Genomic DNA, 23,651 nt, shown 5'->3' with positions numbered 1-23,651 from the left:
ATGTATGACTTTTTAAAACGCAGCTGTGTACACGGACGTAGGGAGACGTCGGCCCAGTCACATAATATCTACAACTTTTCACACAAACAAGTGAATGCAACGCATACTTTATCACAGCCATACAGGTCACACTGAGGGTGGCCGTATAAACAACTTTAACACTGTTACAAATATGCGCCACACTGTGAACCCACACCAAACAAGAATGACAAACACATTACGGGAGAACATCCGCACCGTAACACAACAGAACAAATACCCAGAACCCCTTGCAGCACTAACTCTTCCAGAACGCTACAATATACACCCCCCCGCTACCCCCTACCCCATAACCCCGTCCCCCAACCCCGCCCACCTCAACCTCCTCATGCTCTCTCAGGGAGAGCATGTCCCAAATTCCAAGCTGCTGTTTTGAGGCATGTTAAAAAAAAAAAAATGCACTTTGTGACTTCAATAATAAATATGGCATTGCCATGTTGGCATTTTTTTCCATAACTTGAGTTGATTTATTTTGGAAAACCTTTTTACATTGTTTAATGCATCCAGCGAGGCATCACAACAAAATTAGGTATAATAATGTGTTAATTCCACGACTGTATATATCGGTACCGGTTGATATCGGAATCGGTAATTAAGAGTTGGACAATATTGGAATATCGGATATCGGCAAAAAAAGCCATTATCGGACATCTCTACTGATTAGATCCGCCCATCGGCAGTGTGCCCGATGGCAGTGTTTTTCAACCTTTTTTGAGCCAAGGCACATTTTTTGCGTTGAAAAAATCCGGAGGCAAACCCCCAGCAAAAATGATTAAAAAAGTCAGTTGACAGTAAAAAGTCGTCGTCGCAATTGTTGGATATGACTTTATACCATAACCAAGCATGTATCAATATAGCTCTTGTCTCAAAGTAGGTGTACTGTCACCACCTGTCACATCACCCTGTGACTTAATTGGAGTTGTTTTGCCGTTTTCCTGTGTGTAGTGTTTTAGTTCTTGTCTTGCGCTCCTATTTTGGTGGCTTTTTCTCTTTTTTTGGTATTTTCCTGTAGCAGTTTCATGTCTTCCTTTGAGCGATATTTCCCACATCTACTTTGTTTTAGCAATCAAGAATATTTCAGTTATTTTTATCCTTCTTTGTGGGGACATTGTTGATTGTCATGTCATGTTCGGATGTACGTTGTCTTTGCTCCACAGTAAGTCTTTGCTGTCGTCCAGCATTCTGTTTTTACTTTGCAGCCAATTCAGTTTTAGTTTAGTTCTGCATAGCCTTCCCTAAGCTTTAATGCCATAGGGGCACTCACCTTTTGTTTATTTTTGGTTTAAGCATAAGACACCTTTTTTACCTGCACACTGCCTCCCACTGTTTCCGACATCTACAAAGCAATTAGCTACCTGCTGCCACCTACTGATGAGGAAGAGTATTACACGGTTACTCTGCCGAGCTCTAGACAGCACCGACACTCAACAACACATCATTTTCAGACCATAATTACTGGTTTGCAAAAAATATTTTTAACCCAAACAGGTGAAATTAGATCATCTCCCACGGCACACCAGACTGTATCCCACGGCCGCGGCACAGTGGTTGAAAAACACTGCTCTATGGTCCGAAAAATACGGTAGTAAAATTATTGTGAAGTGAAGTGATTTATATGTATATAGCGCATTTCTCCAGTAACTCAAAGCGCTTTACATAGGTACATACATTGTCCCTGATTTTTTTTTTTTTTTAAACCCTCAAATAAGCTGTTTTACTTACCCATTTCGTGCTGTCCTGGATTGTTGGAAAACTCGATGACCAGTAAATCTCGGCCCTCGGTGCTGCGCCCTATGCTGTAAACTTGAGAGATGTGCGAGCACTTGGCTGCCGTTCTCTTCAGCAGGCCGTACATCTGAGTGTTAGACGAATACGTGAACTGGATGATGGTGCTCGGCTCTTCGGCTGAAAGGCTGGGCCTCGAAAGCTCCTGCTTGGCTGAAAGGCACGGGCAGGGGATGCGACGGTTCGATTTTATATTTTAAGAACAGAGCCAAGAAGTCGAAGGAGTTTGACCTTTACCTTTCAGCGCCGCCAGCGGGTCAAAGCAGCCTTCTTGGTCGCTGGCAAAGAAGCGGTCACAGTCCAAGAAGTAAGGCCAGGCCATGTCGACGGCCTCCAGGGTATGTGAACAGTCCCTCCTCAGGGCCTCGCACGTGCTGCGGCAGGGCTTGATCATCTTGTCGTCCTGACAGGGCGATGCGAGCACCGAGCAGCCCACCAGACGCATGTCAGGGGAGCACTCGCCTTTGAGGAGTCCATGGATGACACTCAGGAGAAGGTACTCGGCCCCTGACTCTGCTTCAATACGAGTCCGGTGGCCGAGGATGTTGGGAAATATCGTTCTGGAGCACCAAGAAAGGATTAGGATAAGGATAAGTAGTTCTATTCATGCAAACTTTTTTGTTTGTTAATTAACGAGATTGCACCAAAACAACACGACGGTCTTCCGTAAAGTTTCTGAAGGCTTCGGACAAAATCATTTATTTTCTATTTACTTTTAATGTCTCACATTATTCTAACACAGTGTTTTTCAACCACTAGTGTGCTGTGGGAGATTATCTACTTTCACCTATTTAGGTTGAAAATATTTTTTGCAAACCAGTAATTATAGTCTGCAAATTAAGTGTTGTTGTTGAGTGTCGGTGCTGTCTAGAGCTCGGCAGAGTAATCGTGTAATACTCTTCCATATCAGTAGGTGGCAGCCGGTAGCTAATTGCTTTGTAGATGTCGGAAACAGCAGGAGGCAGTGTGCAGGTATAAAGGTGCCTAATGCTTAAACCAAAAATAAACAAAAGGTGAGTGCCCCTAAGAAAAGGCATTAGGGCAGTGTTTTTCAACGTTTTTTGAGCCAAGGCACATTTTTTGCGTTGAAAAAATCCAGAGGCACACCACCAGCAAAAACAGTTGACAGTAAAAAGTTTAAAGTCAATTGTTGGATATGACTTTAAAGCATAACCAAGCGTGCATCAATGTTGCTCTGGTCTCAAAGTAGGTGTACTGTCACCACCTGTCACATCACACCCTGAATTATTTGGACTTTTTTGCTGTTTTCCTGTGTGTAGTGTTTTAGTTCTTGTCTTGCGCTCCTAATTTGGTGGCTTTTTCTCTTTTTTTTTTGGTATTTTCCTGTAGCAGTTTCATGTCTTCCTTGACCGCTATTCCCCACACCTGCTTTGTTTTAGCAATCGAGAATATTTCAGTTGTTTTTATCCTTCTTTGTGGGGACATTGTTGATTGTCATGTCATTTTCGGATGTACTTTGTGGACGCCGTCTTTGCTCCACAGTAAGTCTTTGCTGTCGTCCAGCATTCTGTTTTTGTTAACTTTGTAGCCAGTTCAGTTTTAGTTTTGTTCTGCATAGCCTTCCCTAAGCTTCAATGCCTTTTCTTATGGGCACTCACCTTTTGTTTATTTTTGGTTTAAGCATTAGACACCATTTTACTTGCACGCTGTCTCCCGCTGTTCCCGACATCTACAAAGCAATTAGCTACCGGCTGCCACCTACTGATATGGAAGAGTATTACACGATTACTCTGCCAAGCTCTAGACAGCACCGACACTCAACAACAACACTTAATTTGCAGACTATAATTACTGGTTTGCAAAAAATATTTTTAACCCAAATAAGTGAAACTAGATGATCTCCCACGGCACACCAGACTGTATCTCACGGCACACTAGTGTGCCGCGGCACAGGGATTGAAAAACACTGGCTTAGGGAAGGCTATACAGAACAAAACTAAAACTGAACTGGCTACTAAGTAAAACAAAAACAGAATGCTGGACGACAGCAAAGACTTACTGTGGAGCAAAGACGGCGTCCACAAAGTACATCCGAACATGACATGACAATCAACAATGTCCCCACAAAGAAGGATAAAAACAACTGAAATATTCTTGATTGCTAAAACAAAGTAGATCTGGGAAATATCGCTCAAAGTAAGACATTAAACTGCTACAGGAAAATACCAAAACAAAGATAAAAAGCCACCAAAACAAGAACTAAAACACTACACACAGGAAAACAGCAAAAAACTCCGAACAAGTCAGGGGGTGATGTGACAGGTCGTGACAGTACACCTACTTTGAGACAAGAGCTATAGTGATAGGTTATGGTTTGAAGTCATAATCAACAATTGCGACACTGACTTTTTACTATCAACTGAGTTTCGTTTTTTAATGATTTCTGCTGGGGGTGTGCCTCCGGATTTTTTCAACGCAAAAAATGTGCCTCGGCTCAAAAAAGGTTGAAAAACACTGCTCTAACAAAACAAATACAATCAAAGGTTTAGTCTTTGCAGGTCATTAAATGTTTTATTACACGTCTCGCTATCCAAGTGCAATGCAAATGATTATTGTCATGTGTCACATGCTGGGTGTTGGCGTGATCCCCGGACGCAGAGACGGCAGGCGAAGTGCAAGTCAAAGGTCCTTTTAATTAGTTAGTTGTTTTTTTTAGTTTAGTATATTATGTTTTTGGTCAGTAGTCAACAAAATAAACAAACAGTTTTGCATTGATAAATTGACAATTTTACAGACCGAAAGCGGTTAGGCGGAAGTTGAGCACTTATTTTGTCCAACTCTATAAACACTCTCAAATACACGATGCAGTAAAACCAGGAGACATCGGGCTCTGATCTTGAGTTTCATAGAAATATGACATTTCCTTTACACAACATATTATAAATACACCTTGTACACAACATGAACACTGTTCATATATATACACGGTAAAGACATAGACAAACAGTTGGGAAATATCCCTGTACACATGTTGGTTAAACATTTGTACCAATAATATATACTATATACAAACACTTATACTTCCATTATTATTTATATACCACATTTACTTTTGTAACAAACATTGATCATAGTATTAACTACTGGTTTTCATTCAAGAGCGATATAAATGTGTAAATGGAACTAGAACATTTTAATGCAGGGGTCCCCAAACTTTTTGACTCGGGGGCCGCATTGGGTTAAAACAATTTGGCCGGGGGCCAGGCTGTATATATATATATATATATATATATATATATATATATATATATATATATATATATATATATATATATATATATATATATATATATATATATTAGGGCTGTGAATCTTTGGGTGTCCCACGATTCGATTCAATATCAATTCTTGGGGTCACGATTCGATTCAAAATCGATTTTTTTTTTTTCAATTCAACACGATTCTCGATTCAAAAACGATTCTTTTCCCGATTCAAAAGGATTCTCTATTCATTCAATACATAGGATTTCAGCAGGATCTACCCCAGTCTGCTGACATGCAAGCAGAGTAGTAGATTTTTGTAAAAAGCTTTTATAATTGTAAAGGACAATGTTTTATCAACTGATTGCAATAATGTAAATTTGTTTTAACTATTAAATGAACCAAAAATATGACTTATTTTATCTTTGTGAAAATATTGGACACAGTGTGTTTTCAAGCTTATGAGATGCGATGCAAGTGTAAGCCACTGTGACACTATTGTTTTTTTTATTTTTTTTATAAATGTCTAATGATAATGTCAATGAGGGATTTTTAATCACTGCTATGTTGAAATTGTAACTAATATTGATACTGTTGTTGATAATATTCATTTTTGTTTCACTACTTTTGGTTTGTTCTGTGTCGTGTTTGTGTCTCCTCTCAATTGCTCTGTTTATTGCAGTTCTGAGTGTTGCTGGGTTGGGTTTGGTTTTGGAATTGGATTGCATTGTTATGGTATTGCTGTGTATTGTTTTGTTGCATTGATTTTTTTTTTTTTTTAATTATAAAAAAAAAAATTAAAAAAAAAATTAATTAAAAAAAAAAATCGCTTTTTTTAAAAATGAGAATCGATTCTGAATCGCACAACGTGAGAATCGCGATTCGAATTCGAATCGATTTTTTCCCACACCCCTAATATATATATATATATATATATATATATATATATATATATATATATATATACTGTATATATATTAGATATATATAGTGCACTTTCCGTGTGCGTGATGATGTCACGTTATCGATGAGAAAATGCATTTTTAGACAATATTATTTGCCTGAGCAGCTCGGAGACACTGTGAGTAGCAAGCGGTACAAAGTGGATAAGAAAAGACAGGGAGAAAAAAAAAAATATATATATATATATATATATATATTTTTGTAAAAAAAAAAATTTTTTTGATACTTGGGACTTCACGCGGGCCTGATTTTGGACGCTGGCGGGCCGGATCCGGCCCGTGGGCCGTAGTTTGGGGACCCCTGTTTTAAGGCATCATCCAAGCTGTTCCACAGATGAACCCCCCTGACAGAAACACATCTACTTATTAAGCTAGTTCTTATGTTTGCTTTCTGAAACCAGGGGCACAAATAAGGGAGCACCAGCATGGCGACGACAGTGGATCACCAGTGAGCAAAAACATGACAAAACACAAAAAGGCCACCATGAACATACAATAAGGAATTAGCGACGCTGGTAGATACACCCTCCTGATGAGTGATAAGGGACAGGTGAGCCAAATAATCGCTAATCAAGAGCAGGTGGGGAAATTGAAAGGAAAAACAAAAACACAGGAATATTAAACATGAATCCAACCAATGCATGATAAAAAAAAAAAACTAACTTTTTTAAGCTGGTGTTTACCACGTGTTCGACTCTATTTATTGTGTTACGTTTGTATTTATGCTTGTTATTATTTTCATGGATATTATTTATTTTATTTGTACAGCTTATTTATTTATTTATTTGTTTACCATGTTATTGTTTGGTTCGTTTAACTGTGTATTTATAGCATTGTCTGTACTTAGTGTGAATTTTGTTCTATTTTGTCTTTCTGACTTTCTGTTTTGTACAGCACTTTGGTTTTAGAATTGTACTATATAATAATAAAAAAAACATTTTAATAAATACAGTTTAAAAGGTTAAATTGCCACTGCTACCTTGTAAACTGGAATAAATAGCATATGTTGACTGCCCCTGCTTCCTAAAATTTAACTTTACCATGAAATATAGTCATGTAAATTCCTTTAGAATTTTTTACTTGTTTTTTACATAATTGCTCCTTATCACAACTATATTTTAAATAAATTTTCTTTTAAAAAGATAGAAATAAGAATATTACAAACTACAAATTCGACAAGTCACATGGTCCAAAGGGAGTTGCATCACTCGGATTGTCTGCAAGCCGTATAAAGGCAAAAAATAAGTTGCACGTTTATTTTTTGACAGGACTTTAGATTCAACTTTTACCAAGTTTTGAGAAAATTAACTTACTGCATTCAAGTAAAACATTTACAAAAGTTCCTGTGTAACATTTGCTGTGTTCAAAATAAGAAATACATATTAAATACAAAAATGCATATTCAATGGATGGCACTGTGTGAGTCTACCAACCTCCAGGACCCACCTGGAGTATCCTACATCATGACAGTAGCTCAGGTGCAGCTCCGTGCAAGTAGCTGTGAGGCGATAAAAAAGTACATCATTAAGCAAAGGTTATTTATGTTAAGTTATTGTGACAGTATTAAATACCTAAATAGACAATAGACAAAAAAGACAATATAACATACATCCATAAACGTGAAAAAGTGCAATATATTTATCTGTACAGTAATCTATTTATTTATTTATATATATTTATATATATTTATTTATTTTATATGTATATTATATATATTATGTATATATATATTTATTTATTTATATATGCACCTTATTGCTTTTTTATCCTGCACTACCATGAGCTTATGTAACAACATTTCGTTCTTATCTGTGCTGTAAAGTTCAAATTTGAATGACAATAAAAGGGAAGTCTAAGTCTAAGTCTAAGTTCCAGGATGCATGCGAAATTTCAACCTATTTTTGTTGTATATTACGCATTGTTGCATGGCATTTTATAATGAATATGTTTAATTAATACTTGGCTGACTGTCTGAAATACTTTTTTGCTCACCCACCCACACACACACTAGTTTTTGTCCCGATACCAATATTGTTTACCAAGATGTATTTTGGTACTTTTCTAAATTGATTGATTGATATATTTTTATTTCAAATATGCATAAAAACAAGAGCAAGCCTGATCCAATACAGTGCTATAGCCTTAACAGCCATTATAACAAAATGAAAACAATGGAGAATAAAAAACGTTTTTTTTTTTTTTTTTACATATTTGAAAAGGAGTGAGAAGATGTTTAAACATATTTATTTACACCCCCCTTTCTTTAAATTATAAATTACTCTGAGCTATAACTAACCTGTTCACTCTATGTACAAACTTAATGAACTTGTATATACATATATTATAGATATATACATAAATAAATAAAGGGGACCACAAAAAATTGCATTATTGGCTTTATTTTAACAAAAAATCTTAGGGTACATTAAACATATGTTTCTTATTGCAAGTTTCTCCTTAAATAAAATAGTGAACGTACAAGATAACGTGTCTTTTAGTAGTAAGTAAACAAACAAAGGCTCCTAACTTAGTCTGCTGACATATGCAGTAACGTATTGTGTCATTTTCCCTTCATTTATTTTGTCAAAATTATTAAGGACAAGTGGTAGATGATTAATTATTAATCTACTTGTTCATTTATTGTTAATATCTGCTTACTTTCTCGTTTAACATGTTCTATCTACACTTCTGTTCAAATGTAATAATCATTTATTATTCTGTTGTTTGGATACTTTACATTAGTTTTGGATGATACCACAAATGTGGGTATCAATCTGATACCAAGTAGTTACAGGATCATACATTGGTCATATTCAAAGTCCTCATGTGTCCAGGGACATATTTCCTGAGTTTATAAACATAGTATACATTTAGAAAAAAACCAAAGAAGATGTTGTGATGCCAAAATATATCGATGTAATCATAGTAGTATCGACTAGTTACGCTCGATACGAGGATAAGTGATTTAGAAGCTGGATGGACTTTAGCTGCTAGATGGCTAGCCATGTCTTATCCCGGTACCGGTCCGTGGATCGTACAAGAAATAAAAATTTAAAAAAAATTTTTTTTAAATATATATATATATATTTTTTTTTTTTTTTTTTTTTTTTTTTTTTTTTATTAAATCAACATAAAAACACAAGATACACTTACAATTAGTGCACCAACCCAAAAAAACTCCATCCCCCCCCCCCCCTACCCTCTGGTCCGCGGTTCCAAAAAGGTTGGGGACCATTGTCTTAAAGCACCTCTTCCTGAGGGCGTTTCAGTGTTATAACTTCACCTTTATCTTTAGTTTTTAAGCCAAAATGCGTCCGTTCTCCCTTCTCTGTCTACACACATTGTAAGTACTCCATGATTGTGTGCTGCCGAATATGCTCGTCTGCTTGTAAACCAGCAATGACACAACGTGACTATGATGGGGGAGCGGCGGGATCGGGGACTGGTACTTTTTAGAGGCGGTATAGTGCCGAATATGATTCATTAGTATCGCGATACTATACTACTACCGGTATACCATACAACCCTAACACACACGTTACTGAATATGGTGTTCTGTATGATATGTGTAGCCACAAATTTGAGTGGTGTGCAGAATGTGACACATGTGGCCTAATAAAGCTAGTTGCATCTTGCCGCAGAGCAACAGTTGGTCATTTAACAGGTCCAGCCCTGCAGGGCAGTTCTTGGCCTATAATGTGAGGGAAGGTCTCCTCACCCTTTGAACCCGAAAGGCCATCTGCACTATTGTGTTGACTCTCCACTGAGAAATGGTTAATAACACAAACACTGCATTTTGTTGACTCATTTCTGTTATTATTATTAATTGCATGTACAGGTGAGTCTCGATAAATTAGAGGTTGGTGAAAAAGTCATTTAATTTCAGGAGTTCAATTAAAGCAGGGGTTGTTATGATCTGGTGTTGGATCATAGTTTATTTTGGGTTTTGAGTCACTTGTGATATAAGTTATGTTTCAGCACTCCTGTTTTGTGTTGTCTTGGTTGTCATGGTTATTGATTGTTTTCGCCTGCGTCTGATTAGTGTTCGGGACTCACACCTGTTCCCGGGCACTAATCAGAGAGCTATTTAGTCCTGCTTTTTCCCGTCACTCAGCCTGGTGCTTTTCTGTTACGGTGCTGGCGAGGAGGCATGATTATGCCGATTGTTTTTCCGGTGAGGACAGCAGGAACTCCAGAGACAGCATGCAGGTAGGACAAATGATTTATTTGTATAAATCATACACGAAAATAGAAACGAACAAAACAAGCGAACACAAGGAGAGCGTGCCTAGCACAAGGAAAGCTAACGGAATAGCACACACAGGGAAGGCATAAGGCAACGCTTAGCTTACGGACACAAGGAATAAACATGACAGTTGCGTAAAGCAAACAAAAGCACCAGGCTGAGTGACGGGAAAAAGCAGGACTAAATAGCTCTCTGATTAGTGCCCGGGAACAGGTGTGAGTCCCGAACACTAATCAGATGCAGGCGAAAACAATCAGTAACCATGACAACCAAGACAACACAAAACAGGAGTGCTGAAACATAACTTATATCACAAGTGACTCAAAACCCAAAATAAACTATGATCCAACACCAGATCATAACAGGGGTCTCCAACCAGTAGCTCACCGGCTAATTTTAAGAAGCTCAGTAAAGGGTAAAAAATATTGGTTAAACCTAGACTTAGACTTAGACTTAGACAAACTTTATTGATCCACAAGAGAAATTGTTCCACACAGTAGCTCAGTTACAAAGGATGGAAAGGATAATAAAGTAGACTAAAAAAGTACCATAGTAGCAATATAAAATATAACATATGTAATATTTACATATTATATACACAGTAGACTGATATATTATACTATTGTATTATATTATATTTTTTTCAGTATTTACATTACTATTCAATTTAGACAAGGTGTCTCTATGACAAATGACCACTAAAAAGCACAAGGTGCATGTTCCAGATAAACTCAAACCATAACCACAATTAAAGTACAATCAAACTCTCTGGGGACATTTGATTCGAATTATTTCCAAAGCCAAACAGGACATAAAAGTCTAAATGGATAAACTTCTGTCCTAATCAAAGATTATCTTTTAATCTTTTTGTCCTAGTTCAGGGGTCGGCAACCCGCGGCTCTAGAGCCGCATGCGGCTCTTTAGCGCCGCCCTAGTGGCTCTCTGGAGCTTTTTCAAAAATGTATGAAAAATGGAAAAAGATGAGGGGAAAAAAAATATATTTTTTGTTTTAATATGGTTTCTGTAGGAGGACAAACATGACACAAACCTCCCTAATTGTTATTAAGCACACTGTTTATATTAAACATGCTTCACTGACTCAAGTATTTGGCGAGCGCCGTTTTGTCCCACTAATTTTGGCGGTCCTTGAACTCACCGTAGTTTGTTTACATGTATAACTTTCTCCGACTTTCGAGGACGTGTTTTATGCCACTTCTTTTTCTGTCTCATTTTGTCCACCAAACTTGTAACGTTGTGCATGAATGCACAAAGGTGAATTTTGTTGATGTTATTGACTTGTGTGGAGTGCTATGCAAGCTAATCGATGCTAACATGCTATTTAGGCTAGCTATATATACATATTGCATCATTATGCCTAATTTGTAGCTATATTTGAGGTCATTTAGTTTCCTTTAAGTCATCTCAATTCAATGTATATCTCATGACACACTATCTGTATGTAATATGGCTTTTAATTTGTTGCGGCTCCAGACAGATTTGTTTTTGTATTTTTGGTCCAATATGGCTCTTTCAACATTTTGGGTTGCCGACCCCTGTCCTAGTTGAAGAATGCATGAGTTTGCAGTGATCACTTTGTAAAGGTTTGTTTGATATACTTTAAACGGTTATTATTTTCCATTTAGTTATTATCTTGATATTATTTGTAATTCGTAAAAACGTTTGCTAAGAGTGTTTCGAAAAGCACCAACTCGGCGAGTCTAAATAAAAGAAAGCAAATGTGAGCAAAACATAAAAGAGTTTTGGGGGAAATGTGTCTAACGTTTTATATACAGTACACGCTGCAAGTATATATACTGTATAAAACAGTAACAGACACATTCTTAATTATACATAATATGTTCAATATTTACCGCATTTTGATCATTTTAATCACTTTCGAGACGGATTTATTCCGCGCGCATTGATTTCTGTTTCCATAGCAGCGCACGTCTGACTTCTGGCAATTCCTACTTCCGGAATCAAACTTATGTTTTAATCATGGCAAACTTGGTAACAGACTACGAAGACAACTATTTTTGGACAATTTCAAATGAAAGTGATAACGCCATAAATGTGGAGCTTGGAGCCAAGCTTGTTCGACATAAATGGACTGGTTACCCAAATTCAACAGAAAACCTCACGGGGCAGCTGGACCAAACGAACAGCTGTCCATGGAGTGAGTCACTTTAAAATCGATCATGATGATGCACGCAGCACGCCATGCGTGTTATTACAACTACAGTACATACACTCTATGGCCAGCTCAGCTGTGTACAAACAAAACAGATATTGGCTAATACTCTACAGATTCTGTAATATGATTGTTCATGTTTTTCAGTCAATAAAAATTGGTCTCGTATCTCAATGTTGTGCATTGCATACCCAAAAGTGTTAGCTTTTACGGCTAATACCACAGCACGCCGATGTGTTATTCGATAGAAAATAGTTCCTTATTATTTGCTCTTATAATAACAATGTCGCTACAGCTTGGTTATTATACAGGTTACGGAACGTAAATGAAGTATTGTTGACGGTGTTTGAACAAAGTGATTTAGACGTAGATTTGATTGATCCCATTAGCAGCATTGCTAGCCACCTAGAACGAGCTGAGTTTTACATGTTAGAAAGCGAAAAAAATAAATGTTTTGTCTTCCTGTCTCTCATAATGATTGTGAATTGCAAATTTCCCCCCAAAAAAGTGCATTTCCCCTTTAAGCTTTTACCAATCATAAATGAAGCTTTCAGCACATACACAGTGTTGACATCTGTACTTATATTTTGATAAAGACGGGGAAAAACACGCTACTCGTAAACGGCGAGTGCAACAGCAACAAACATCAGTAGACGCGAAGTTAAATACCGATTTCGTTGACCGAGCCACACACAAAGAAGTTGTAGAACGCTATGTTTTTTTTAAGTTTCTAATTGTTATGTCTTGTAGAACAATGTCTGGAGCACAATAGTTCAATATGTCTGAGAACGAGACCTACGTATAATCCTTGATATCACTCGACAAATCTTTTTTGATAAAGCATCGGGATCTTTTCCATTGCATCGTCGGATTTTTGCCCGAATCTGCTTTTTTTCCGGGAAGATTTAAGTCTCTTTTGTACTCGGATAGTTAGCAGGCTGCTTGCTGTACAACAGCCAATCTTAGATTTGTTGACCACCACTTCCATCTCAGGTGTATTATAGACCTGTGACAGACATTGACGTTTTAGAAATGTTAAATTAAAAAACCCTATTAGGAAAACAATCCTGTGTACAGGTAATGGAGTACCACGACAATATTTATGGCCAAAATACAGCAAAAATTTGGGAAGGGACAAAGGAGTCAGCCTTTGTCCCCTGAGGATTAAAGGTTTCCACTCATAAATATAACACAAAATATTTATTTATGTATAAAGAAGTTCTAGAAGTGCAAACAAACTGAACTATAAAGAAATTTGAGTTGTGGATGCCATCATTTTAACATTCCTGGGTCATATAACTTGGTATGTGACACCTGTTAAGTTTTAACATGTAAACGATAGCATGCCAGCTAGCTAACTTAAGCATGCTAACTTTTCCATGTAATTTTACACTTGTTTGTCTATTTCCCCAACCATACACCTTTGAGTCATACAACGTGTCATATGAAACACGATAACTGTTATCATGCTAACGTTTGCACACATGCTAAATGTTAGTATTTTTATGTAAGCATGCTAACGTTTAAGGCTAGCTCTGTAGCTCATTATGTAGAGTTACGCCTAAAACTCACAGATTCAGACACTCCGCATCAGCTTCAAAGCACGGCGGCCCCCGGCCAGAGTTCCCGGGCCCAGATAGCAGGCCCATCAAAATTTCCGCGGGAATTTTCTAGTTCTCTTTATTAGTGTTGAAATAAGCAATGAAAATGAAGGCCACAAAAATGTTTCTTTTCTAAAATGGCTCTCAGAAGAAAACATGTCAGAGATACCTTAAATTAAGTCTTGGGAAGTTTAAAACGTTCAACTTTTTAACAATACTGGTTTACGGAATTAGTTTTTTATAAGTTCTAAGATGTATCAAACGTACGGCCCGCGGGCCGAATCAGGTCCGCGAACAGATTTTATCCGACCCGCGGGATGAGTTTGCCAAGTATAAAAATGAGCTGAAATTTTTTAATGAAAGAAACAGCTGTTCTAAATGTGTCCACTAGATGTCACAATAGCAATTATTTGTATCTTTGTAGATGATGCTACATATGTAAAAAAAAACAACAGAAAAAACCACATGATGTTAGTGCACCAGTCGATGAAAATGAGCAAACTACATAAATAACATCCTGTAATTTGATTTTGATATTATTTTTTTTATCTTGATAGATTGAAAATGAACACCAATGAGTATGACTGATGAACATTATCACATCATTTATTCAGAAAGTATAAATAACGACAAATAAAGATAGAATACTATTAACCACAACATGTACGTGTAAAAAAAAACAACATTATGATTTGTACATTTTCAGAATGTGCTTGTTCTATTTTTGAACAAAGAAAACAATCTGAAGTTGTCTTTATTTTTAAGTTGCCGTGATTTTACCAGTCCGGCCCACTTGAGAGTACATTTTTCTCCATGTGGCCCCCGATCTAAAATGAGTTTGACACCCCTGCCTTATATTAGGTCTTGGAAAGTTTAAAACGTTCAACTTTTTAACAATACAGGCTTACGGAATTATTTTTTTTTATTAGCTGTAGGCTGTGTAATCATCAACATGAATAATAAATAAACTGTACTTTTTGAATTGACTAAAATAAATGAATGAAAGATATTCAGACGCACTATAAATACGCACATAAATATGAAAATGAATAAATAACGTACGTTTTTCTTCAGTCAGAGTGTTGCTGCATCTTCCTGTGTGAAGAGAGAAAAACACATTGATGTGTAATTTCACATTTTAACGCCAGAGGGCGGCCTTGTCAACCAAAAACAAGGATATTGCTCAACTGTTTATTTTAAATAGAAATACTTCTTTAACACAATAAAAAGTTATGATAAACATACTTATACAGTAAAATATCGTTTTGACAGAGTAAAAACGGATGTGCTGAGTACAAATATGGTATACGATGAATTTAAGAGAGGCAATATGTTGCAGAGTAGGTTGATTAAAAAGTGACATTTAACAGCAACTCACCCAAAAACTGGTCTCCTGGATGGCAGGTTTGCTGTGGTGCACACCAACAACTTTTTGTCAAAGCCAGAAACAGACCCAAAAGTCCAAAAAGCATGTTTTTTTTTAAGGCTGCTCACTGCTTGACACTACTGTGTGATGTGGCAGATGTCTTAGAGGCTTCTAGAAAAAGAATGCTACTGTAATTACCACCCAGTGTATGGAAAACTCCTTCCTTTGTTGGTGCAGAGCATCCCTCAAACAAAAAGAGTTGTGCGCCTTTGGCTTCTTTACTGCTGAACTGATCAGATTTCACTGCACTGCTCCAGTGTGTGTGTGTGCGTGTGTGTGCGTGTGTGTGTGTGTGTGTGTGTGTGTGTGTGTACTTGTCCTCCTACCCTTCTTGAGACATCAACAAGGAAAAGTACCTTCCATATGAGGACCGGTGAACAAGTTAGGACATAAATCATGGTCCCAATACAGAAAAACCATTGCATCTAACAGAGAATGTCTCATTTGCACCCCTGGTGGTGAAATCTATCAAAATTAGCTCCCCCTCTGGTCAACATATGAAATACAAATGTGTGTGTAAGAAATTAAAGTGCTCCCCCTCTGGTCAACATATAAAATAACAAGTGTGTGTAACAAATTGAAACGCGCCCCCTTTGGCCAAAATTAATTACAAAAATAAAATAAATATGTATATAGAGACATACTGGAATAACTTGAAGTAAATAATGAAGATTAAAAACCAATTACAAACCAAAAAATTTAAAAAATAAATAAATTAACTGAAAGCCGTCTTTTTCTCACAATGTGTCGACTTTTTTCTCGTAAAATTGGGAAGAATTTCTCATATCTTTCTGTTTCTGTAATATTGCAATATTTTCTCGTAGAATTATTACTTTTTTATGTAAAATTATTACTTTTCAATGCAAATAGTGACATTTTTATATACAATTCTGACTTTTACCACAATATTGCCAATTTGTTTGTTGTTCTTGTAAAATAGTAAAAAAAAAAATTAGTAAAATTATGACTTTTGTCATAATTTTGCCAAGTAAAATGACGATTATTATTATAATATTGACAACATTTTAAAGTTTTCTTATAAAATTGTGACTTTTGTCGAGTAAAATTACGAATCTTTCAAATGTATTATTTTATTGTATTATAATACTGCCAAAATTCTAAGTTTTTCTTGTGAAATTGTGACCTTTTTCTTGTGAAATTCCTACAAATTTTTCACAAGAAGCTTTTTTATTTTTGCATAGTATGTATGTATTATTAATGTTGTAAATACAAATCTTTATATATCTAGAAAGGGTGGTCCTAAAGAGGTAGGCATTTTTCGGAGATCTCAAGAAGGTAACAAATACAAAAACGTGTGTGTGTGTGTGTGTGTGAGTGTGTGTGTGTGTGTGTGTGTGTGTGTGTGTGTGTGTGTGTGTGTGTGTGTGTGTGTGTGTGTGTGTGTGTGTGTGTGTGTGTGAGTGAGTGTGTGTGTACTTGTCTTTCTACCCTTCTTGAGACATCAACAAGGAAAAGTACCGTCCATATGAGGATCGGTGAACAAGTTAGGACATAAATCATGGTCCCAATACGGAAAACCATTGCATCTAGTAGAGAATGTCTCATTTGCACCCCTGGTGGTGAAATCTATCAAAATTAGGGTGGTCCCAAAAAGGTGGGGGTTTTCAAATTGACTGAGTTTCGCTTTTAAAAGTGCTCCCCCCAGGGGCATCACTAGCTTTTAAGGACAGGGGGGGGCTTAGTCCCCAGGAGATGCACAGGATGCGAGCAAACGTAGCGCACGAGCACAAAACTTCACAAACGGCTAACAAAGACTTAGAAAATATTCATTGTTATTATTATTATTTCAGTCGGTTTATTTTCAATCTGTGTTCAGTACAACAACACACATGGGTTTGCACAGTGACATTTTGTTTACAGCATCAACAAGAAACAATTACTTGCACGATCCTTCAAGATACACTGAAACACAATGAAAGTCATGGCATTAGCCTCTATGTTATTCATTCGCAACATAGAGGATAATGCCACGACTTTCGCTCACAATACAATAATTGTTTGTTCCCAAATATTTTGAAGTTGCACAGATTACATTTTGGGCACATATGTGACTAAACTGGTTGTAAATTCAAGCCCTGAAATATTACTTAATTACTTGAATTAAAGTAATATCTGGATCGGGATGATTTGGCTTATATATAATATATTATATATATATATATATATATATATATATATATATATATATATATATATATTTATTATGGTAAGCCGTTAAGGAAATTAAATATATATGGAAGTTTGAATAGAAATGAGAAACGTTTATATATACTGTAAATAAGAAAGACTTAGAGTCCATCCACTGATCTGAAAAAGAGCCAAAGCTGTCAAAGAGCTGAGGGACCATCTTCAAAGTGCAATGCTGAAACAAATAATGCAAACTATAAAATGTAACTTCCAGGGCTTGAGATTAATGTAGTCCCGTCGTACCGTCGTCGGTAAAAAAAAATGCACGGGACAAAATGAAATGCTCCCCGGGACGATGGCTTTTAACCATTTTTATTCTTTTTCTTTTTATGGATTTATTCATTTCACATTTTATATTAAATGTCTTGGTTTTTCCTCCCTCTGAAAATCCTATGAGATGTTTAACAAGCCATCCTATAATAATACAACAGCTATTAATGTAATAATACAATACAACAAATATATTTAATGATGCTTTTTCCATTATTTTAACAATAGGCTAATGTATATTACTTTATATAGATTCTACAAGAAACACAAAACTTAATAAAAAACTACATTATTTACAATTGCAGACACAAGGTTTCGTGCAGCTTCACTCATTGTAAAGGAAGACGGAAGTCCACGCAGGAGAAAAATGACTACAATGATGGTGTATTTAGAGCGAGAACATTTATGTCATCTTACTTACTAAATCAGTCACAGTAACAATCTAGTATAAATGTTATGTTATCACTGCAACTTAACTGCAAACCTGAACACTGAAGTGAAGCGCCACCCACGTCGAGAATGATGCACTCAGCAGATGTTTGCTGCAGGGATGTCACCTCTTCTCACGGCAAAAAATAGTTGGTTCTATGTTTTTGTATCGCCTCAATCGTAGGTTACTAGTTTACTAGTTCACCATTACTTCAGTGAAGAAAACCCAGGATAGAACAGTGGTTAAGACAGCTACCTCTGAGTCTGTAGTACTGAGTTCCAATCCTTGTCTTTTAAAGTTGAGGAATTTGTTTTACCTCTGTCATATATCACTGATTGCATTTGTAAATAAACAAAAATCATGAATCAACAAGATTCTGGATAGTTTAATAGTCAACACTGTGGGCTCCCCAGAATCCCAACTCAGCAAGACCTATGATAACTTTCTGGTTAAGACTGCTGCATCTCAGTTAGTAGTGGTGGGTTCAAATCTCTTACTTTTAAAGTTTAGTTGTTTTGTTTTACCTCTAGAATAGTTCACTGATTGCATTTGTATATGAACAAAAATGAAGCTTTACGAAGACTCTGCGTAGCATGGTGGCTAAGACTGCTACCTCTCAGTCAGTCGTATGATGTTCAAATCCATGACTAGGAAAATGTATGTTTTTGTTTCATTTCTATCATAGTCCACTGATTGCATTTGTGTATGAGCAAAAATGAAGTTATACCAAGACCCTGCATAGCATGGTGGCTAAGACTGCTACCTCTCAGTCAGTCGTATGAGGTTCAAATCCATGACTAGGAAAATGTATGTTTTTGTTTCGTTTCTATCATAGTCCACTGATTGCATTTGTATATGAGCGAAAATCAGGTTATGATGGGACCCAGAATAGCTCAATGGTCAACACTGTGGGCTCCCAATACAGGGGTACTTGGTTCAAACCCCAGACAAGTAATCATTAATTTGGCTGAATGTTGTCAAAAGGACATAAATTGAGTAATGTTATGTGCTCGTTGCTTGAATAAAATAAAGTTAAAAAATGAAGTCAATGCTAAAGATAATAATAATTGTCAAATAGTCAATGAATACACCTCAGGGGTTACCTGTGTGTGTGAGAGAGAGAGAGAGAGAGAGAGTGTGTGTGTATGAGTGTGAGCGAGTGAGCATGTGAGTGTAATTCCTGAGGTGGGGGGAATAGGAGTAAAACTTAATAATAGAGAGCGTTGGCCAATGAGCTCTCCTGGGTACGATTAAAAAAAACGTTAATTGGAACAGTTAAAAAAATAATTAAATAAGTTAATTATTATGTTTTCATTACACATATAGGTGAAATATATCATCCAACACTTCCAATCAAAGCTTCAGAAGATACAAGTCAATTTACTGGATTTGAACCCAGCACCCTTTATTCCAAGTCAACAGCCTTACCCACTGTGCTATACCGGGTCTTAAAAACTCTTGTATCCGGCTTGTATAGAAAGCTAATCAGAGACTTTTTGCTGGGTAAACTTCACTATAAACCAGTGGAATAAAATACTGGCAACCCGACTGGTATTGAACCCAGGACTGTTTAATCCTATTCAAGAGTCTTAACCACTGGGCCATCCTGGCACTGGTGAGCCGTTTTTTCCGGCTCATAAACAAAGCTAATCAGAGACCTAAGGTGGAACAAAATACTAGCAACTTACATGGGATTGAACCCAGCACCATTCATTCCAAGTCAACAGTCTTACCCACTGTGCTATTCTGGGCCTTGTCAAAAACCTCTATCCGGCTTGTATAGAAAGCTAATCAGGGACTCTTTGCTGGGTAAAATACACAAGAGGTGGACCAAAATACTGTCAACCAGACAGGTATCGAACTCAGGACTGTTTATTGCATGTCAAGAATCTTAACCACTGGGCCATCCTGGGTCTTGCGAAGATGTTTTTCTGGCTCATATAGAAAGGTAATCAGGGACTTGTTGCTGGGTAAACTACACTATAAAATAGTGGAATAAAATGCTGTCATACCGTCTGGTATTGAACCCAGAACTGTGTAATCCTAATCAAGAGTCTTAACCACTGGGCCATCCTGGCACTGGTAAGCAATTCTTTAAGGCTCATTTAAAAAGCTAATCAGAGACCTAAGGTGGAACAAAATACTAGCAACTTACCTGGGACTGAACCCAGCACCCTTCATTCCAAGGCAACAGTCTTATCCACTGTGCTATTCTGGGACTTGTAAAAACCTCTATCCGGCTTGTATAGAAAGCTAATCAGGGACTCTTTGCTGGGTAAATTACACTATAAATCAGTGGAATAAAATACTGTCAACCTAACTGGTATTGAACCTGGGCTGTTTAATGATAATCAAGAGTCTTAACCACTGGGCCATCCTGGGTCATGTGAAGATGTTTTTCTGGCTCGTATAGAAAGGTAATCAGAGACTTGTTACTGGGTAAACTACACTATAAACCAGTGGAATAAAATACTGTCAACCCGACTGGTATTGAACCCAGGACTGCTTAATCCTAATCAAGAGTCTTAACCACTGGGCCATCCTGGCACTGGTAAGTCGTGTTTTCCAGCTCATATAAAAAGCTAATCAGAGACTTAAGGTGGAACAAAATACTAGCAACTTACCTAGAATTGAACCCAGCACCCTTCATTTCAAGTCAACAGTCTTACCCACTGTGCTATTCTGGGCCTTGTAAAAGTCCTCTATCCGGCTTGTATAGAAATCTATACAGGGACTCTTTGCTGGGTAAAATACACAATAGGTGGACCAAAATACTGTCAACCAGAGAGGTATTGAACTCAGGACTGTTTATTGCATGTCAAGAATCTTAACCACTGGGCCATCCTGGGTCTTGTGAACATTTTTTTCTGGCTCATATAGAAAGGTAATCAGGGACTTGTTGCTGGGTAAACTACACTATAAAATAGTGGAATAAAATACTGTCAAACCGTCTGAACGGTTGAACCCAGGACTGTTTAATCCTAAGCAAGAGTCTTAACCACCGGTCCATCCTGGCACTGGTATATCATTCTTTCCGGCTCATATAAAAAGCTAATTGGAGACTTAAGGTGGAACAAAATGCTACCAACATACAGGACATCACTAGCTTTTAAGAACAGGGGGGGCTTAGCCCCCAGGAGATGCACAGGATGCGAGCGAATGTAGCGCACGAGCACAAAACTTCACAAACGGCTAACAAAGACTTAGAAATTATTCATTGTTATTATTATTATTTCAGTCGGTTTATTTTCAATCTGTGTTCAGTACAACAACAAACATGGGTTTGCACAGTGACATTTTGTTTACAGCATCAACAAGAAACAATTACTTGCATGATCCTTCAAGATACACTGAAACACAATGAAAGTCATGGCATTAGCCTCTATGTTATTCATTCACAACATAGAGGATAATGCCACGACTTTCGCTCACAATACAATAATTGTTTGTTCCCAAATATTTTGAAGTTGCACAGACTCCCGAAATTCAGCGCCTCTCCCGAAAACCTCCCGGGACAAATTTTCTCCCGAAAATCTCCCGAAATTCAGAATATAAACAGCATACCTGCCCAATCACGTTATAACTGTAGAATGATGGAAGGCGAGTTCTTGGTTTCTTATGTGGGTTTATTGTTAGGCAGTTTCATTAACGTCCTCCCAGCGCGGCAACAACACACAACAACAGCAGTCACGTTTTTGTATACCGTAAAGCAGTTCGTCTGCCGTAAACAGCAATGTTGTGACACTCTTAAACAGGACAATACTGCCATCTAGTGCATTTGATGAAAGCACTTTTGTGCGTGCCACACATCAATGCATCACAGAGAGGGTGTTCAGCATGGTTAGAAAAATAGTGACAGAGAATAGAACAAGGATGGACAATTCAACCCTTAACTCAACAATGAGTAGATGAGTGTTATGTGTGTGTATATGTGTAAATAAATGAACACTGAAATTCAAGTATTTATTTTATATATATATATATATATATATATATATATATATATATATATATATAATAAAATAAATATATATATATATATATATATATATATACGTATATATATATATATATATACATATAATAAAATAAGTATAAATATATACGTATATATATATATATATATGAATATATATATATATATATATATATATATATATATATGAAATACTTGACTTGGTGAATTCTAGCTGTAGATATACTCCTCCCCTTCTAGCCACGCCCCCAAACACGCCCCCGTCCCACCCCGACCACGCCCACCCCCACCCCCCTCCCCCCATCTCCCGAAATCGGAGGTCTCAAGGTTGGCAAGTATGAATTAAAGTAATATCTGGATCGGGATAATTTGGCTTATATATAATATATATATATATATATATATATATATATATATATATATATATATATATATATATATATATATATATATATATATATATATATATATATATATATATATATATATATATATATATTATGGTAAGCCGTTAAGGAAATTAAATATATATGGAAGTTTGAATAGAAATGAGAAACGTTTATATATACTATAAATAAGAAAGACTTAGAGTCCGTCTGCTGATCTGAAAAAGAGCCAAAACTGTCACAGAGCTGAGGGACCATCTTCAAAGTGCAATGCTGAAACAAATAATGCAAACAATTAAATGTAACTTCCAGGGCCTGAGATTAACGTAGTCCCGTCGTCCCGGGGACGGTAAAAAAAATGCACGGGACGAAAATAAATGCTCCCCAGGGCGATGGCTTTTAACCATTTTTTTCTTTTTCTTTTTATGTATTTATTCATTTTACATTTTATATTAAATTTCTTGGTTTGTCCTCCCTCTGAAAATCCTATGAAATGTTTAACAAGCCATCCTATAATAATACAACAGCTATTAATGTAACAATACAATAAAACAAATATATTTAATGATGTTTTTTTCATTATTTTAACAATAGGCTAATGTATATTACTTTATATAGATTCTACAAGAAACACAAAACTTAAAAACTACATTATTTACAATTGCAGACACAAGGTTTCGTGCAGCTTCACTCATTGTAAAGGAAGACGGAAGTCCACGCAGGAGAAAAATGACTACAATGATGGTGTCTGGATTTGTATATATATATATATATATATATATATATATATATATATATATATATATATATATATATATATATATATATCAAATAAAATAAAATCAATAAAACAAATGGCTTATCGATAAGCCATTTTTATTTTATTTATTTATTACAATGCCAAAATAG

General features: G+C 36.4%; 1 protein-coding gene across 2 annotated transcripts in view; it reads right to left on the bottom strand.

The window, feature by feature from the left end:
* Positions 1 to 15,710, bottom strand: part of cpz (carboxypeptidase Z) — a 42,972-nt gene extending 27,262 nt beyond the window's left edge. For both annotated transcript variants that reach the window (XM_061988208.1, XM_061988210.1), the window contains exons 1-5: positions 15,425 to 15,710; positions 15,109 to 15,141; positions 7,455 to 7,506; positions 2,062 to 2,384; positions 1,762 to 1,977 (exon numbers count right to left, since the gene is read on the bottom strand). In XM_061988208.1, the coding sequence (XP_061844192.1) occupies positions 1,762 to 1,977; positions 2,062 to 2,384; positions 7,455 to 7,506; positions 15,109 to 15,141; positions 15,425 to 15,518 (718 nt within the window). In that variant the 5' untranslated portion in view covers positions 15,519 to 15,710. The remainder of the gene's footprint in view (positions 1 to 1,761; positions 1,978 to 2,061; positions 2,385 to 7,454; positions 7,507 to 15,108; positions 15,142 to 15,424) is intronic.
* Positions 15,711 to 23,651: the final 7,941 nt, after the last annotated feature.

The sequence above is a fragment of the Nerophis lumbriciformis genome, linkage group LG27, assembly GCF_033978685.3.
Source record: "Nerophis lumbriciformis linkage group LG27, RoL_Nlum_v2.1, whole genome shotgun sequence".
NCBI classification, from domain to species: Eukaryota; Metazoa; Chordata; class Actinopteri; order Syngnathiformes; family Syngnathidae; genus Nerophis; species Nerophis lumbriciformis.
This window is presented reverse-complemented; position numbering and strand designations above follow the sequence as displayed.